The sequence below is a fragment of the Nicrophorus vespilloides genome, unplaced genomic scaffold (genome assembly GCF_001412225.1).
Source record: "Nicrophorus vespilloides isolate i.1.1-1 unplaced genomic scaffold, Nicve_v1.0, whole genome shotgun sequence".
Classification (NCBI taxonomy): Eukaryota; Metazoa; Arthropoda; class Insecta; order Coleoptera; family Silphidae; genus Nicrophorus; species Nicrophorus vespilloides.
The window spans coordinates 103930-118905 of NW_017096601.1; the positions used below are offsets into that span (position 1 = coordinate 103930).

The window sequence follows — 14976 nt, forward strand, 5'->3', positions numbered from 1 at the left end:
TAAATGCAATTGTTTTCTGCTATCTAATACGACTTTTATGCATATCAAGCATCAGTTCACATTAGTTGCTGCCAACAGATTTAACCGTCAAAAAACAAAAAAATAATTTTGAATGAATGATTCAAATTGTAATCACTGGGCTGGAAAGGGTTAACCTGATCCTCATGTTTACAGCGGAACTTGTGGGCAATTAGAAAATTTGACTACCAACAAAGTTGGCGGTAGGTATGAAAAGGTTGACTACCACTGATGTAACCAAATCAAATACAATTTAAAATTGTTTCCATTTTTGGAAGAATTTGTAGAATTTATCAACTCAAAAATTATCACTAATTGGTGTATTTTTATTTAATTTCAAAAGAAAAAATATCATTCATTCCATAAAATTGTACTATAATACGTTAAATAATGTTTCAAGAATGTATTAAATATGGAAAGGTTTTTTTAGAAGAAAAATAAAACTGTGTCGTGGTTGTTTGGAACGGATCATAAGATATCATCAAATAAACGGCAATTTGTGATTCAAATGTCGGAATTATAATACACCTGGTAAGCATGTCGTAAATGGCTCACGGAAAGGTAAATGACGTCCCCACAGACGCCATTCATATATTGTCAGTGAGGTGTTTGTATTTCGCCTTCCGACATGCAAAATTCTGAAAATTCCGCGTGCAAACAAAAAGTTTTCCACCGGCACGCAAAATCGTGTTCTTCGACCATCAATCCTCACGATATTACGAGTGGTAAAGATGCCAAAGTATCGGGATAGTACGAACTAACCGGCGAGTAATTGCTTTTCAGAAAATAGAGAGAGAGAGAAAAAGAAGGATAGGGATTTCACTTTCGATTGCCTCCGCGTAATGCAACTTAATCGCACGCTTTCCTTTTGATCCACCCGCTTACCGTTACACAACCAACCCGGAAACAATTAAATTCAGAGCTTTAATTGGCCGTATCAGAAGCACTAACTATACACGTTCATTAGATTGATGAAATTGCTTCTAATTATTTCTTTTTTTTTTGGTGCATTTGTCTGCTAAACGAATCTGAACTAATTCCAAGCGTTTAGTGGTCAAAGCAAAAGTTACGCAAAATAAGCGATTTTCTTGTGTTAAAAAGTTTTTGAACTGAAATCATCGAAGCTTCTAATTGTTTGTTAGAAAAGAGGAATTTATGAGATATAATTATTGTTTCAGCCGGAGTCTTGCATAAGAAAATACAGCGAGCCGCACGCTTTCTGTGTGGTCTATTCCAGCGCAGATAGATCCAGCATGGAATGCGCTGAAAACATCCTGCAGACACTATGGACTTTGGACACCATCAGCACAAAGGCAGTCATCCTCGTGGCCAACAAGGCGGATCTGGTGAGATCGAGGGTCGTCTCCACTGAAGGTAACTTGAACGTTCAATAGAGCGATAAAAAGGAAACTAATTGAACCTTTCAATCAAACCTTTAATTAAACTTCAGTTTACGTTTTTATTTTACTTCTCTTATTCATTTCGTATTTTCTTTAAATGCACCTCTAGATCCTGGCAGCCGTGACCGAACTTAAATTACATTAGTTCCGGGAAAAGTAATACTTTTCTTGGGAAATAATTCATGGATTTCCACATGCTTTCGGATAAAATGCGCTTTTTAATCTGCCAAATGTTCAACCGCGCACTGTCACTGTCAACGTGAAAATAAAAACTTATAGTTTATTTCTATTTGCCAATATTAATATAGATAAGAGGTATCACGGAAGTTTCTTTTAAAATTGAGACCCAAATGAGATTACTGTTGAATTTTAAGATGGTTTTATTATGTACGTAGGTTACGGAAAACTTTTATTAGTTTATGTACTCATAAAGTATTAGAAAGTTTGCGATTGGATTTCGCAGGATCCTGACCGAAGCAGTTATCTGTTTCAGACGAAAACAACTATACGGTTGCAACAAGATGATTTACGTTATGCTAGTTTAGGATCATTCCACTTTTCATCAATTATCCCTTACTAAGATCGAAACTTCTTCATGAGAAATTTCGAATATTCAACTTTGATGCATAATCATATTACATCACTCCTCTAATCTCATAAGTACGCTTTGAGCACACGCTAAATATAATATGCTGTAACATGAGGTAATCGAATATTGAACGCTATTCATTTTATTGTCGTTTTATGAAAATCTGCATCAAAGGATCACAATTTTATTCCATCGAAACGTGTGAATTTTATAAAGAAAAAAAAAGTTCGTACAACATAATGGAACATCCGCATTTAGTCGCGTCAAAGTGCGAAGTTATTGGTGCATCACTAAATAGGCGAACATCCTTGTTCCGGCAAGACTGTGAGAAAAATATAAAAAAAAGGAAATGACTCCACTGACCTTTGTTATTTCAATGCTAGCTTCGTTTTTAGCGCATCGAAATTTATCCTAATTAAAAACTACAGTGATGCAGTGATTTTTTTAAAAGGGATCATCCATAAAATTATACACTGTAGCGTTTAAGTGCTATTCTACATACAATGTATTTTTATTATCATCCATCTGTATTTGCAGTAAAGTGTATATACAAAATGGGACAGTCGTGCAGTTTACGAGTGTTTGCTGAATTTGGGATTTAATGTAAAAGTTTCTTATTAAGAGTAAAGTACGTCTCGTTACTTTCTTTTACTGCTAGCAAATATTTGTTGATATTTTATGCGAAGTTTATTAATTAATGAACCTTTGAAATATCATAAATTAGAGAAATCTTGGAAGTGGAATTTCAAAGGTGAATTTTCAATAGTCTTCGTTTGAATTCATTTAGTTTAACTTTTCTCGCTTAGTGAAGAAATAGTAATTATAATTAACTAATTGGCGGTTTTCACTACTAGTTTGTTTAAAATAAATTACATTGGTTTACATTAATTAACTAAAATAATAATTTACATAAATCTTCGAAGTGGAATTTCAAAGGTGAATTTCCAACTGCCTTCGTTTTAATACATTTAGTTTAACTTTTCTGTCTTTGTGAAGAAATGTCCAAATATTTAAAAAATATCTTTCCTAGTATTATATTAATTTGTTAAAGAAATATAACAAAATATGTAAATTCCTTTATTGACGATTTTCAAGACTATAATTCACAAGTAAAATTACAATTTTCACGTGGCTGCTTAGCCTTTCTTACATTTACTTTTCCCGGTGATTTGCCGAATCCGCTTGATCATACCCATAATTTTGGCCTCGGTGCTATTGTGATTCGATTTCCCTGAAAACTTCTTGCTTTTCTTCTTCTTCGAACAACTGGATCTCCTGCTTTTCTTGCACTTCTTTGGTTTACTCGAACAGCTTCGGGCTTTCTTCACTTTCTTTGCACAGCTCTTCCGCTTCTTTCGCATCTTCCTTAGCATCTTGATCATGTTCAGCAAACGCTTTTCAGTTTTGCTCTTTCCTCTCGATCCGCACTTGCTCTTCTTTCTGCTCCTCCTACCACACGATTTCCTCTTCTTGCGTTTTCCGCACTTTGATTCTTCCTCGTCCTCGTCCTCCTCTTCAGCTTCCTCTCCGCCGCAACCGGAGCTGCAACTGCGTTTCCTCTTGCGGGAACAACTGCTCTTCTTACTCTTTCTCCTCGAACAGCTCTTCTTCCTTCGTTTTTTGTCACAGCTTCTAGAGTCACCACTGATCTCTCTTAACCGTTTGATCATGTCCATCACTTTGGCCTCTCCTTCGTCGCACTTGGACTCGCTTCGACTCTTTGACTTACATTTGCTCCGGCTTCTGGACTTCTTGCAGCTCTTGCTCTTGTACTTTGGTGCGCTGCATGCCATCTGCCTGTACTTGTCCTTCTCCCTGCTGGACATGGAGCACCATCTTCTTGCGCCCTGTACCGCCACTTTCACAGCTGACCAATCGCAATGCTTTCGGCGCAATACCCGCAGATAATTGAAGAAGGGGTTGGGCGTCACCTTTCCGGCTTTGCAGCCTCCGCAACTCTTCTTCTTCCTTCGGCGCTTCTTCTTCTTACCCTCACAGCTACTCTCGCACGAGTTTGATTTTGGACAAGACCCCATCCTGAAACTACTTGGAATTTACCACCGAAACCCAAACGATTTTATTCATTTTCGATCTGACTGACAGCTATCAACACAAACAGCGACCAACTTTGATACATTTCCCTACACGTCACAATGAAAACGCGTACATTTAACAAAACTTGAAACCATCCATTATTAAGATTTGCACTATTGATATAAATATTTCGCTGACAAGATTTTGTTGTGCTTATCTTAACCGCTAGCTGTTGTATTTATAAATATGCAAATACGTAGACGTTATGCGGTGACCATTATGTAAAACTAAGTTTGATAACCCTGCGCATCCACTATAAATTACCATCAAAACACGCATGTACTGAATATTAAAGAAAAAATCATATCTTAAGATATATTTATAGTACCAATAGTAATTATTAAAATATAGCATTATCTAACAACTCAAATCTGGAATGATATACATTTGATTTGTATAAACTTTAATTAAAACTTTAGTTTTCACTTTAAATATTGATGTTAGATTATTTATTTTCATAATCATTATTGAGGATTATCTAAAAAATAGTTATTTATTATTTATAGTCTTAATGAAGGGTGTGTCTGTATGCTTTTCGTATGATAAATTATTTGTGTTGCACGACGTATATGTAGGATAGCACAGTTTGCGGATGCGTGTCTTTCTGCTATGACGGCGACTTTTAACTCATGATTTACGACTTTAATATTGTTGCAGAGGGAAAATCAATGGCAACGTCTTACGACTGCAAATACATAGAGACATCTGTCGGCATCAACCATAACGTGGACGAGCTGCTCGTCGGTATCTTGACGCAGATCCGACTGAAGCTGGAGAATCCCGAGAGGTCGCGCGACCTGTTCCGGAAGCGCAGCTCTTCGAAGAGGAACAGAAAGACGGCCTCCTCGGGTTCGGCAACACCGACCGCCGGCAGCGCACAAAATTCGCCGAAGAAGTACCGAGGATCGCGCACATCGGCCAGTCTCAAAGTCAAGAGTCTCCTTGGGAAGGTCTGGGCCAGGGACAGCAAGTCCAAATCCTGCGAGAACCTCCACGTCCTATAAACGCGTGCATTTGTTTTTTTATAATGCATTTGAATATTTCATTCCCACCCACTCTGATTATAAATGATTACAAATGTATGGTAACAGCAACATCAAAATTTTCTAACACAAAAAAAAAACGCATAGAATAATTACTATTCTATAGCTGTTAGATCATTATAATTATCTTTTTTATACAAGCTGAATTGTAAGGAATTTATATAATATACATATATACTCTTTTAGTGTTTCCGGATGCGTTTTTGCTGGAAGAAAATTTCCACAATGAGCGGAGCTATGAAGTACAAGTTTTTTTTATACCTATATATATAAATATTATAATATTGTGATTTTGTTTCCATGTCATATTTATTGTTATATTATTAATATTATATTTAATTATTATGTGTGATATTGAACTAAACTTTTTATAATTACGCGTATACGTTATATATATATTTTTTTACATTTATTTCTGTATTATTATCACTATTGTTTTGTATATACATCAACAAAAAAAAAAGAGAAGAATAATTAAGGATTTTCACTTATCTTTTTCGTTCATTTTAACATCCGACTCTTACTAATTTCAAACGCAAACGAGCAGAATCATACAAGTCGACATATCGTTTTCCGATCTATGAATAAGGTAATTTTACAAAAGGTAGAGCAGAATCATCGTAAAAATAATTTGTTTTTGATTGATTAAATGGGTAAAAGATATAAATAATAATAATTTCGCGCTGAGTGAAATATTGGGTCCATCAATAAATAGTGTTGATTTTCTTCATCTAGACTAGCGATGAGAAAACTTTAAACAAAAGTAATACGACTTATAGAAAAAAGAAAATAATTAAAATCAAAATAAAACTGCAATAATTCCATTTGAATTTCATTCGTTTCTTCGTCGAGGATACGAGTTTTAAGGAATTTATATATTTATATATATATATGCATTTGGGAGATGTGAACAAGAACGAGTAGAGGCGATTGACCAATTTTTGTTGTGCCTTGTTAATAGGGCTTTTGCGAGAACGTAATTTTTTTAACTGGGGACTGATGTTATTTAAATAAATAAAAGAATGAACTAATGATGAAGTCGTAAAAGGACAACTAATGATTATATTCCATATCTCTAAAACTGTATGTTTATTAAGTAGCGATTTAAGGATGTCGGTGAGGAACGAGTGTAACCGTTCATCAATTATAAGTATCAAACTTATATAAGTATATCTATATTTATCAGTATTTATGGGTGTTTGAATAATGAAATATTTGTCTATATCTAATATCTTCCATAATCCGTTCAGCATAATAAAATAACCTTTGTGTTTCATGTGCCAACTTTTGAATAAGTCACCAGTCGATTAGATCAAAATTTTGGACAATTCTTCGGAACATCTACGTACATCTAAGTGTCGATTTAATCTCTGTCTATCAATGTTCTTTTATTTTCATTATTAAACTTTTTGGTTTGGATCTTTAATAATATGAATAATATATTTGCAAGTTCGGGTATCCGGGTAATATTAAAACAAAAAAAGAAAGATTAAAATAGGTAAATTAGAACTGTTATATGTTTAAAAGAAAATTAAATTTAATGAATTTAAAAAAGAACTAACTTTGGAGCAAAGTAAATGTTCTTTCTCAAAAAAAATATTTCTATCAGATTATTGGTGTCGATATTGTAAAATGTGTACCACCCCTTGTCACCATCATACGAACGTTGTGCCGTTTTGTCGTCCCTTGACGACGCGGCTATGTTTACCCGTCTCCTTGTCCTCCCTCCTCCCGGTGTTAATGATGTGAATACACCTATATATATTCAATTTTTTCATGCACGATTTGGAATTTTTAAATTATTTATAAAATTTACAAGTCCCTATAAGATTGTATATCATATTTATATTGCTGTATTTAAGATTATAAATGAATAAATAAATAACATGCATATATAACATATAATATTTTGTACATTTTTTTATTTCCCATCTTTTAATTTCTACTTCGCACTGAATTATTTTTTTATTTTAATTAATGTATAGCAAACTATGATTTTCTCAACAAAAAGTTTCAGTTGCCCATTGTAATTATTTTATTCTTGTTAACTTTTTATTTTTTATGAATGTTGCAATAAACTTTATTTATATATGAATTCTAAATTCTAATAATATCTCTCATCCAATATTTCACTAATCATAACATTTGACAAAAGCTTGAATGTGCGGTAATACTTCGCATAGTCCGGGTAATTACGGATTGTTTGAAACATGATTAATCTAAATACATACAAAACATATCATTCAGTTTCTAAAATTTAGTTTGTTTTGAAATTTTTAAACCGGACTTTAGTGAATACAACCTGATCACAGCCGAACTATGCGAGGTACCTATAAGTAGTGAGTAGTGACAGATATCCCCTAACTTACGAACTCCAGGACTTACGAACAAAATTCTGAAAGCTGTAACTTGTTACAAGGTGATATATAGTGATTCAAAAAATTAACTGTCCAAACAAAAATTGATAATTTCTTTAATAAAATATAATATTCTTGGAAGATTTACTTGTTGTTGTGGCATTTGTTTCTTTTGTCTACATTGAAAAGTATTTGCAAGTAAGTATTTTGTTTATTTTAATCTATTTTTTTCAGTCCGTAATACGGGTTTTGACATATATAAAAGTAGAAAACATCATAAAGTGTGGTAATATAAGTATATTTTGAATTTCTCTAAATTTGCTCGACTTACAAATAAATTAGACATCCCTTGGAACGGAACTAGTTCGTAAGTATCTATATATTTGATATATAATTTCTTTATACATTGGTCATAGATTAGTTATTTGACATATTGAAGTATTATTATTTTCCTAATTGAAACATTTCCATCACTTATTTAAATAGTCTTTTAAAAATATCTATAAAACCAAGTAAATAATTTTGAAAAATATATCTTATGATAATTTCTCAATTTGATATGATTTAGACTTTATAGAAAAAAATAGTTTATTTTCTTCAAAAACTTGATTATAAACATTTCAAGCATTTATACTTAATATTTCTCAATGAAGTTTCGTTAATCATAAGCACCCATCATTGAGTTAATTTACTCCTACGAGGAAAAAGCTCGCACCATATGTAAAACGATTTCAATTGACTTTACATTCTTTAATTACTGCACGTGCAGTAGATCCAAAGTGCTCGACTATCGCCTTCAATTAGGAGATGAGTGCGTTTAAAAGGTCAAAGATCATCTGTACTACCTCTATGCAGCACGCATTTCGTGCACAGAGTGTTTCCTATCTCATAGCTTTCTATTTATGCATACTGTGTTTGATCAATTGCTGTCGCGATTTTTCCTCATCGCATCCCATTCCTTACGGACCAGAACACGAGAAAGCCAACGAACGAATTGCGAACAATAAATAGAGAAATTCTTCTTAGCCTGATTCCGTATCGCAGACACGGACGCACTTCAAATACTAACGAGATTCGTTCGGTTTTACACATGATTTCATCTTCAAATAACTACGTTTTCCTCTATCTTGCCCACACGCAACTTTATTGCCAACCAATTACGATGATTACCTCCTGCAGCTCGAAATTGAACCATGCATCTTTTTCTTTTTAATACAACAGTACAATTACAATCGTAAAAGATGAATTCTTCAAAGCCCTAGCAAACGATTTAATTATATAATATATTATTGCCTTGTTTTTATCATCATTATTATTTATTAAATTGTAGCGTTTTATTACAGGAAACGTAAGGTCAGTCAGAAACCGTTACATAAGATAGAAAGAATCATCACCTAACGAAATTAGTAGAAACACCGGAAAGAGTCTCCGATTTCCTCTCAATTAAACCTTGACTTAATTCCAAATTAATTCATTGGTTATTCGCACATTCATAAAAAGAGATTTATATTTGACTTTACCTTTTTTTTTACATCCAGGAACTAATTACTATTAACTAATAAATAATTGCCAGGACGTTCCAACCATACGCATTCCACTATTGTGAAATTAAAATTCAACGGTTTGGCTCGTAAATTGCGATGAGCGAATTCCGTTTTCGCAAATTTGCGCAAAGATACGTGAACGCACTGCGAAATTTCCAAAATTCCTCAAGTATGAAATCATTTTTTTTTCCTTTATATTTTAAGATGAGTCCCATTCGAATATCCATTATTCTTCGGTTGTAGCTGCGGAAACGGTTAAAGTCGTTCGAGTTGATGGATGGGATTCAGCAGAGAAATTGTGGATTTATGAACTAGTTCATAACAGGTCATTGCGATGAATAATTCGAATTTTATCATTCCGGCGACCACTTTGGAACTTAATTAAATCAATGAAAGCTTCTAAAGCAAAACGCTTAATAGTGCATCTCGCAAAGTGGATTACATCGGCTTTCAGCCTTAATCTGCGCATTCGGAATCGCTTACGACGTGTTAATCAAAAGCCTCCAACAAGTTACAAATGGTAATTTCGGAGTAATCTAATTTTACTAGCTGATAGTTAGTTTGTTATCAATCCAATCACGATGCTCCAGTTCGATGGCTGTGGACACAACTTTGGGGACAAACACATGAAACACAATTAAATTAATTAACAATTTCAAATTATCCAAATTTTATTAAATTATAATATGAAAAATATTGTGCGTAAGGAAGTAACAACATTATGTTTTTATTAAAAATTTACAACGCAAATAAATGTACATCTCTGCAGAAAAAAAGGTCAACGATCTTTTGAAGAATGTTTCCATTAAAACACATAGAAACCAATTACGGAGATGTGACATAAGGAATCTCGACGTTTAACGAAAGTTTGCGCAAAAGGAACAAAAAGGAATTAGCAAAAAGAGTGTTCGACTTAATTGATTGATGTAATTAGTCCTGGTTATGCTTTATTCATTTGATTTGTACTGTTACAGGCATTCATTGCATTCAGCGGAACCAGTATTCCGCATACATCAATGATACAACCATGCTAAATCCATTCGATTAATAAGTAATAATGTGTTTATTATTGCTAGCGTTTCATCTCGTGCAGCTGCCTTACTTAAGTCTTTCTTTCTCTTTCCCTCGGTCCATACTTTCCTAAGACCAATTTAGACGCAATTTATGGAAGAATTCGAAGAATTGCTGCATACTATTTAATTGAAACGTTCCGTAGACGTGGAGATTTGTTTCCAAACATTCAAGAAAGTTATATTGATTTATACTGCATGGATTTTATTGCGCAGCACCAAAATTGAAGTTAAAAGAACAAATGAATTACATATTGTTAACACTATTAACCATTGTTCTTTAAGTAGGTTTACAATCGAATTATACGAGTCTGTAGAATAGCGCTTTTATGTCCGTTCAATGCTATAAATTATACGTTTCTTTTTAATGCTTAACTAATCTAGGTAAATTAACTAATTATATCTTTGAAATATTAAAAAAAATCGGTTAATGTGTTTTATGAACGTAATTCTCTACACAAGTTTATAGGTTTTCTATTAAATATTACAAGAATAAATTTAATTTACAAATTTTGCTATGAATATTTCTAAAACAACTTATTTTAAATGTAATTATGATGAAAACAAAATTGCAAATGAGTCAAGTAATCGTTAACATATATTAAACAGCAGATTTTCCAGGACTAATGGAAAGTAGCAAACGGTTAACATCCAAGTTTATAGCAGTAATAAATCTCTAAGAGACGAGATAATTTCTCGCTGCGGATGTCACCTCTTAACGAAAAATTTCATTATGCTAAAAGAAACAAAAATAATGAACAAAAAAAAAATCATAAGAATATTGGAGCCCAAACGAATGGGATTATCTCTAATCCACTTTTAATCAAAGTCGAGCAGTGTTAAATTCTAAATTATTACACACACTGTGAAAAATAATGAGCGTAATTCGATGGATGGATGGATTATCAAACGGCTTAATAGTTAATGGACTTAATGACTTAATAGTTTAATCCAATTTATTTCGTGAACTAAATTACATCTTCCACGGTTATTTTTTTTTACTTTTAATTTTAATTTCTGTGTGTTACACATCAGAAGTAATAAATAAATAAAAAATATAGACATGTATAATTATGATAAATAAAATTTATGAGATTTCTCTTGGTGAAATGTTCAAGTTAATGGTACATTTTTGCAATTTATAACAGTTTTTTTTAAGTATTTGATCATTTTTTATTAATTTATTATCTTAAATATACCTCAGTTAACGTTACTTCTGATAACAAAGCTTCGATATAACGAAGTCCACAATTGTCAGAAGTTGCTAAGAAATGCAGTTTGGTTAGAATAAGTTGCATTGAAAGAAGAAAATAACATCCAAGAAATTGTAAATGAAATTATTCAGATGACTTAATCAAAAGGTTTTGAGAACTACGATGAAGAAGATTTTAGAATGTAATTTAATGGATGATGGTTTGTCAGTGGAAGATTTAGAAAACTTTATAGATAAAGAAAATTTAAAAAATAACATGTGATTTAAGTCTTTATCTACATGAACTATTTATATAAATAAAACTTTTCTTTGTTAAAAAAAATCTTTTCATTTTATTTAGGAAGGATCGTTTTTACCTATGTGCATTATGTTTTACTTAACGAAGTAATTTCGTGAAACACATGCTATTCGTTAATCGAGGTATTACTGTATTATGTGTATATATATAATTGTTAAGAACCTAAAATTTTAAAATATGCTTAAAAATTACATCTTTTAATAAAAACTATCTAGATTTTCAAAGGAGTATTATTGTTAATTGATCAGTGTTAAATACAATAATTAATTATACAAAAAATTTTAAATAAAAGAGAAAAAAACACTAACAAGTTGAGACTCAAATTTTAAAATGTAATTTAAAATTTGGTTTCCCAGGATGGACCAGTTGTTTAATTTCAGTATAACAAATTGCCATCATACCAAATAATTTGTAGATATATTATTAAAAAAAATGCTTAATAAAACTTTATAAGCAAATAATACTCGTTTACTTTCCGATACAATTGGTTTCCCAGGATGGACCAGTTGTCTAATTTCAGTTTATCAAATAGGATAATTGTAGCTTTTCAAAAATCACGTTGTTCTGTAATGAAATATAATTGAATAAGAATTCCGTATAGACAATTGTTAAATAAAAGAGAAAAAAAACATTAACAACTTAAGAATCAAATTTTAAAATGTGATTTAAGTTTATATCTAAATTAACTACTTATTTAACAAAACTTTTCTTTGTTAAAAAAAAAAAAATTCATTTTATTTAGGAAGGAACGTTTTTACCTCTGTAAATTATGTTTTACTTAACGAAGTAATTTCGTGGAACGCATGCTATTCGTTAATCGAGGTATTACTGTATTATGTATATAGAAGATGGAAATATCTTGAGCATAATTAATAGTCGCTACGACACTGTTATGTTTGCATTCACATGTGGCTAGATATTAATCATTCTTGTGACCCAAAGAGAAGATGCAACAATGTACAATTTGTATAGAGATGAAATGCAATGAAACTCAATTGAAACCAGAAAATTTGAATTAACGCCGACTGAATTTCACTAAGAAAGTAACAATAATTGTTGCAATTGGAACGAAAGTATAAAACTTTTCTTATATCCTATTTACACACTTTTTTTTTGCATTTACATTTTACTCATGCAATTATATTTAATTAAGTAAAAAAGAATAATTCATCAATTATTTGATTAATTGTGAAATTTATTATTGTTTAAACTTACCTTATTATTTATTTATTACATAGGAAACACTTAATTCTGTGAATGTTTTCATGAATCATATTATTTTGAAATGCATGCAGAATAAAATCATTATTTAATCTCTTAACAGAAAGAGGAAAAAGCAAAGAACATGGGTACGGTAAACCAGTTTTTGTATACAATGTGATTTACGTTTGTGTTTAGTTTGCGGTATGAATAAATGTATTCGATTATTTAAGATATTTAAACAAAGCGAATCGTTTTGCGGATTTGCATTTGAAATACCTGATACAACTGCAATAGATATAGTGTACAAACTGTGTGTATATACAGACTCCTCCATCGACTACCATAATCATAATAATAATAATCTCAAATGATTCATGAATTATTAAAATCGATCGGATTGTTATTGAATGCAATGGTTAGCATGATTTACACCTGAAGCAGAGTCGTGTTACCGCACCCTGAACAGCTCAATTTCAAAATGGACCGTAAAATCATGTAAGTGATGTTAATTTTCAAACGTTTGAAAAGAAAATGGTTAGATTGGATTTATCTGTTATGCAATATATATTTATATCTGCGTATCAAAATAGAATCGGATATCTGAAAGAACTATTGCTTAATAATAAGATAAGGCGCGACTACATAGATTTTCTCTTAAGAAAATTATTGGGTATTAACATAAGTTCTGTCCGTTTTTTTCCAAATTAAGAGGACAATTTTAAAACTATTGACGAGCTGTCCTTTCATTCAGCATCATTTTCCTTTTTTTTTTACTATTTTTTTTACTTTTGGCGCGAATTTTTGAATTTGAAACAATAACGGATAGGATTTATAGTAACACCCAATCCAAAACTGAATTTATTTTTGTACGCATAAAGATATAATAATTAGTTGGCCGAATATGGACTAACTGATATTGTTTATTTTTTGTTTTAAATTGAAAATATTTAAAAGTAAGAAACGGTGAGTTTTAATACTTTTAGCTTTAAGTTGATATAATTTATTTTTCAATAAAATTGATGTTATATAATAAAATGGTTTATAAAGATCAAAAACTGGATAAATTTTGATTTTTTCGTTTATAATTTACAGTGTGAAAATGTAGTCAACTGATTGTGGTCCAAAATTAAGCAACTTTGAGGAATTTTTAAAAATATTTTAACTTACCTTACTTTTGAACAATATTATTAATACTGTTATAATAAATAGCCAATTTTTGTTTGGATAATTTGGACAAAATCCGAAGAAATTCAACAAATAATACAGTTCATACCTGGCAATAAAACTTGCAAATAAAAATGTTTTTCAATAAAATTGATGTTATATAATAAAATGGTTTCTAAGCATCGAAAACTGGATAAATTTTGATTTTTTCGTGTATAATTTACAGTGTGTAAATATAATCTTCCTTTGTTTTATAATTCATTTCATAAAATAATTCTTCGGTTTAACTTAGTCAACTACTTCGGGTAAAAAATTAGCAACTTTGAGGAATATTTAAAAATATTTTAACTTACCTTACTTTTGAACAATATTATTATTACTGTTATAATAAATAGTCATTTTTTTTAATAAGTTGCACTAATTTACAAATATATATCAAAGACTAAATACAAATGAAACATAAAAGAAAGAAAGACAGTTTTTAAAAATTCATTTTATTACACAAAATTTTAACATAATAGTGTTAATATATAAGAATTCTAAAATATTGAATTATTGAAGCAAGAATACACTATTATAATTTTCATGGAACACCTTGTATATTTTCTAGGTCAGTGATTCTCAACCTTTTTTGGCCGCTACTCCCTTTTGGACATAAAAAGTTTCCGAAGAATGTCATTAATTTTTTGCAACCCCCGAAACATTTTACACAACCGCCGGTTGCGATTTTAAAAAATGACGAAGAACATTCATTAATTATTTAGAAACTATTTCATTCCAAGTTTTCACAGAAAACCTATTAACTTCCGGCGGAACATAGCATGTTTACTTTCCGATACAACTGGTTTCCCAGGATGAACCAGTTGTTTAATTTCAGTATAACAAATTACCATTATACGAAATAATGTGTAGATATATTATTAGAAAAATTCTTAATAAAACTATAAGCAAGAAATACTCGTTCACTTTCCGATACAACTGGT

At 31.1% G+C, this 14976-nt stretch overlaps 1 protein-coding gene across 4 annotated transcripts in view; it reads left to right on the forward strand.

The window, feature by feature from the left end:
• Positions 1–5116, forward strand: part of LOC108557553 — an 89799-nt gene extending 84683 nt beyond the window's left edge. For all 4 annotated transcript variants that reach the window (XM_017914108.1, XM_017914109.1, XM_017914111.1 and 1 more), the window contains 2 exons: positions 1197–1392; positions 4759–5116. In XM_017914108.1, the coding sequence (XP_017769597.1) occupies positions 1197–1392; positions 4759–5105 (543 nt within the window). In that variant the 3' untranslated portion in view covers positions 5106–5116. The remainder of the gene's footprint in view (positions 1–1196; positions 1393–4758) is intronic.
• Positions 5117–14976: the final 9860 nt, after the last annotated feature.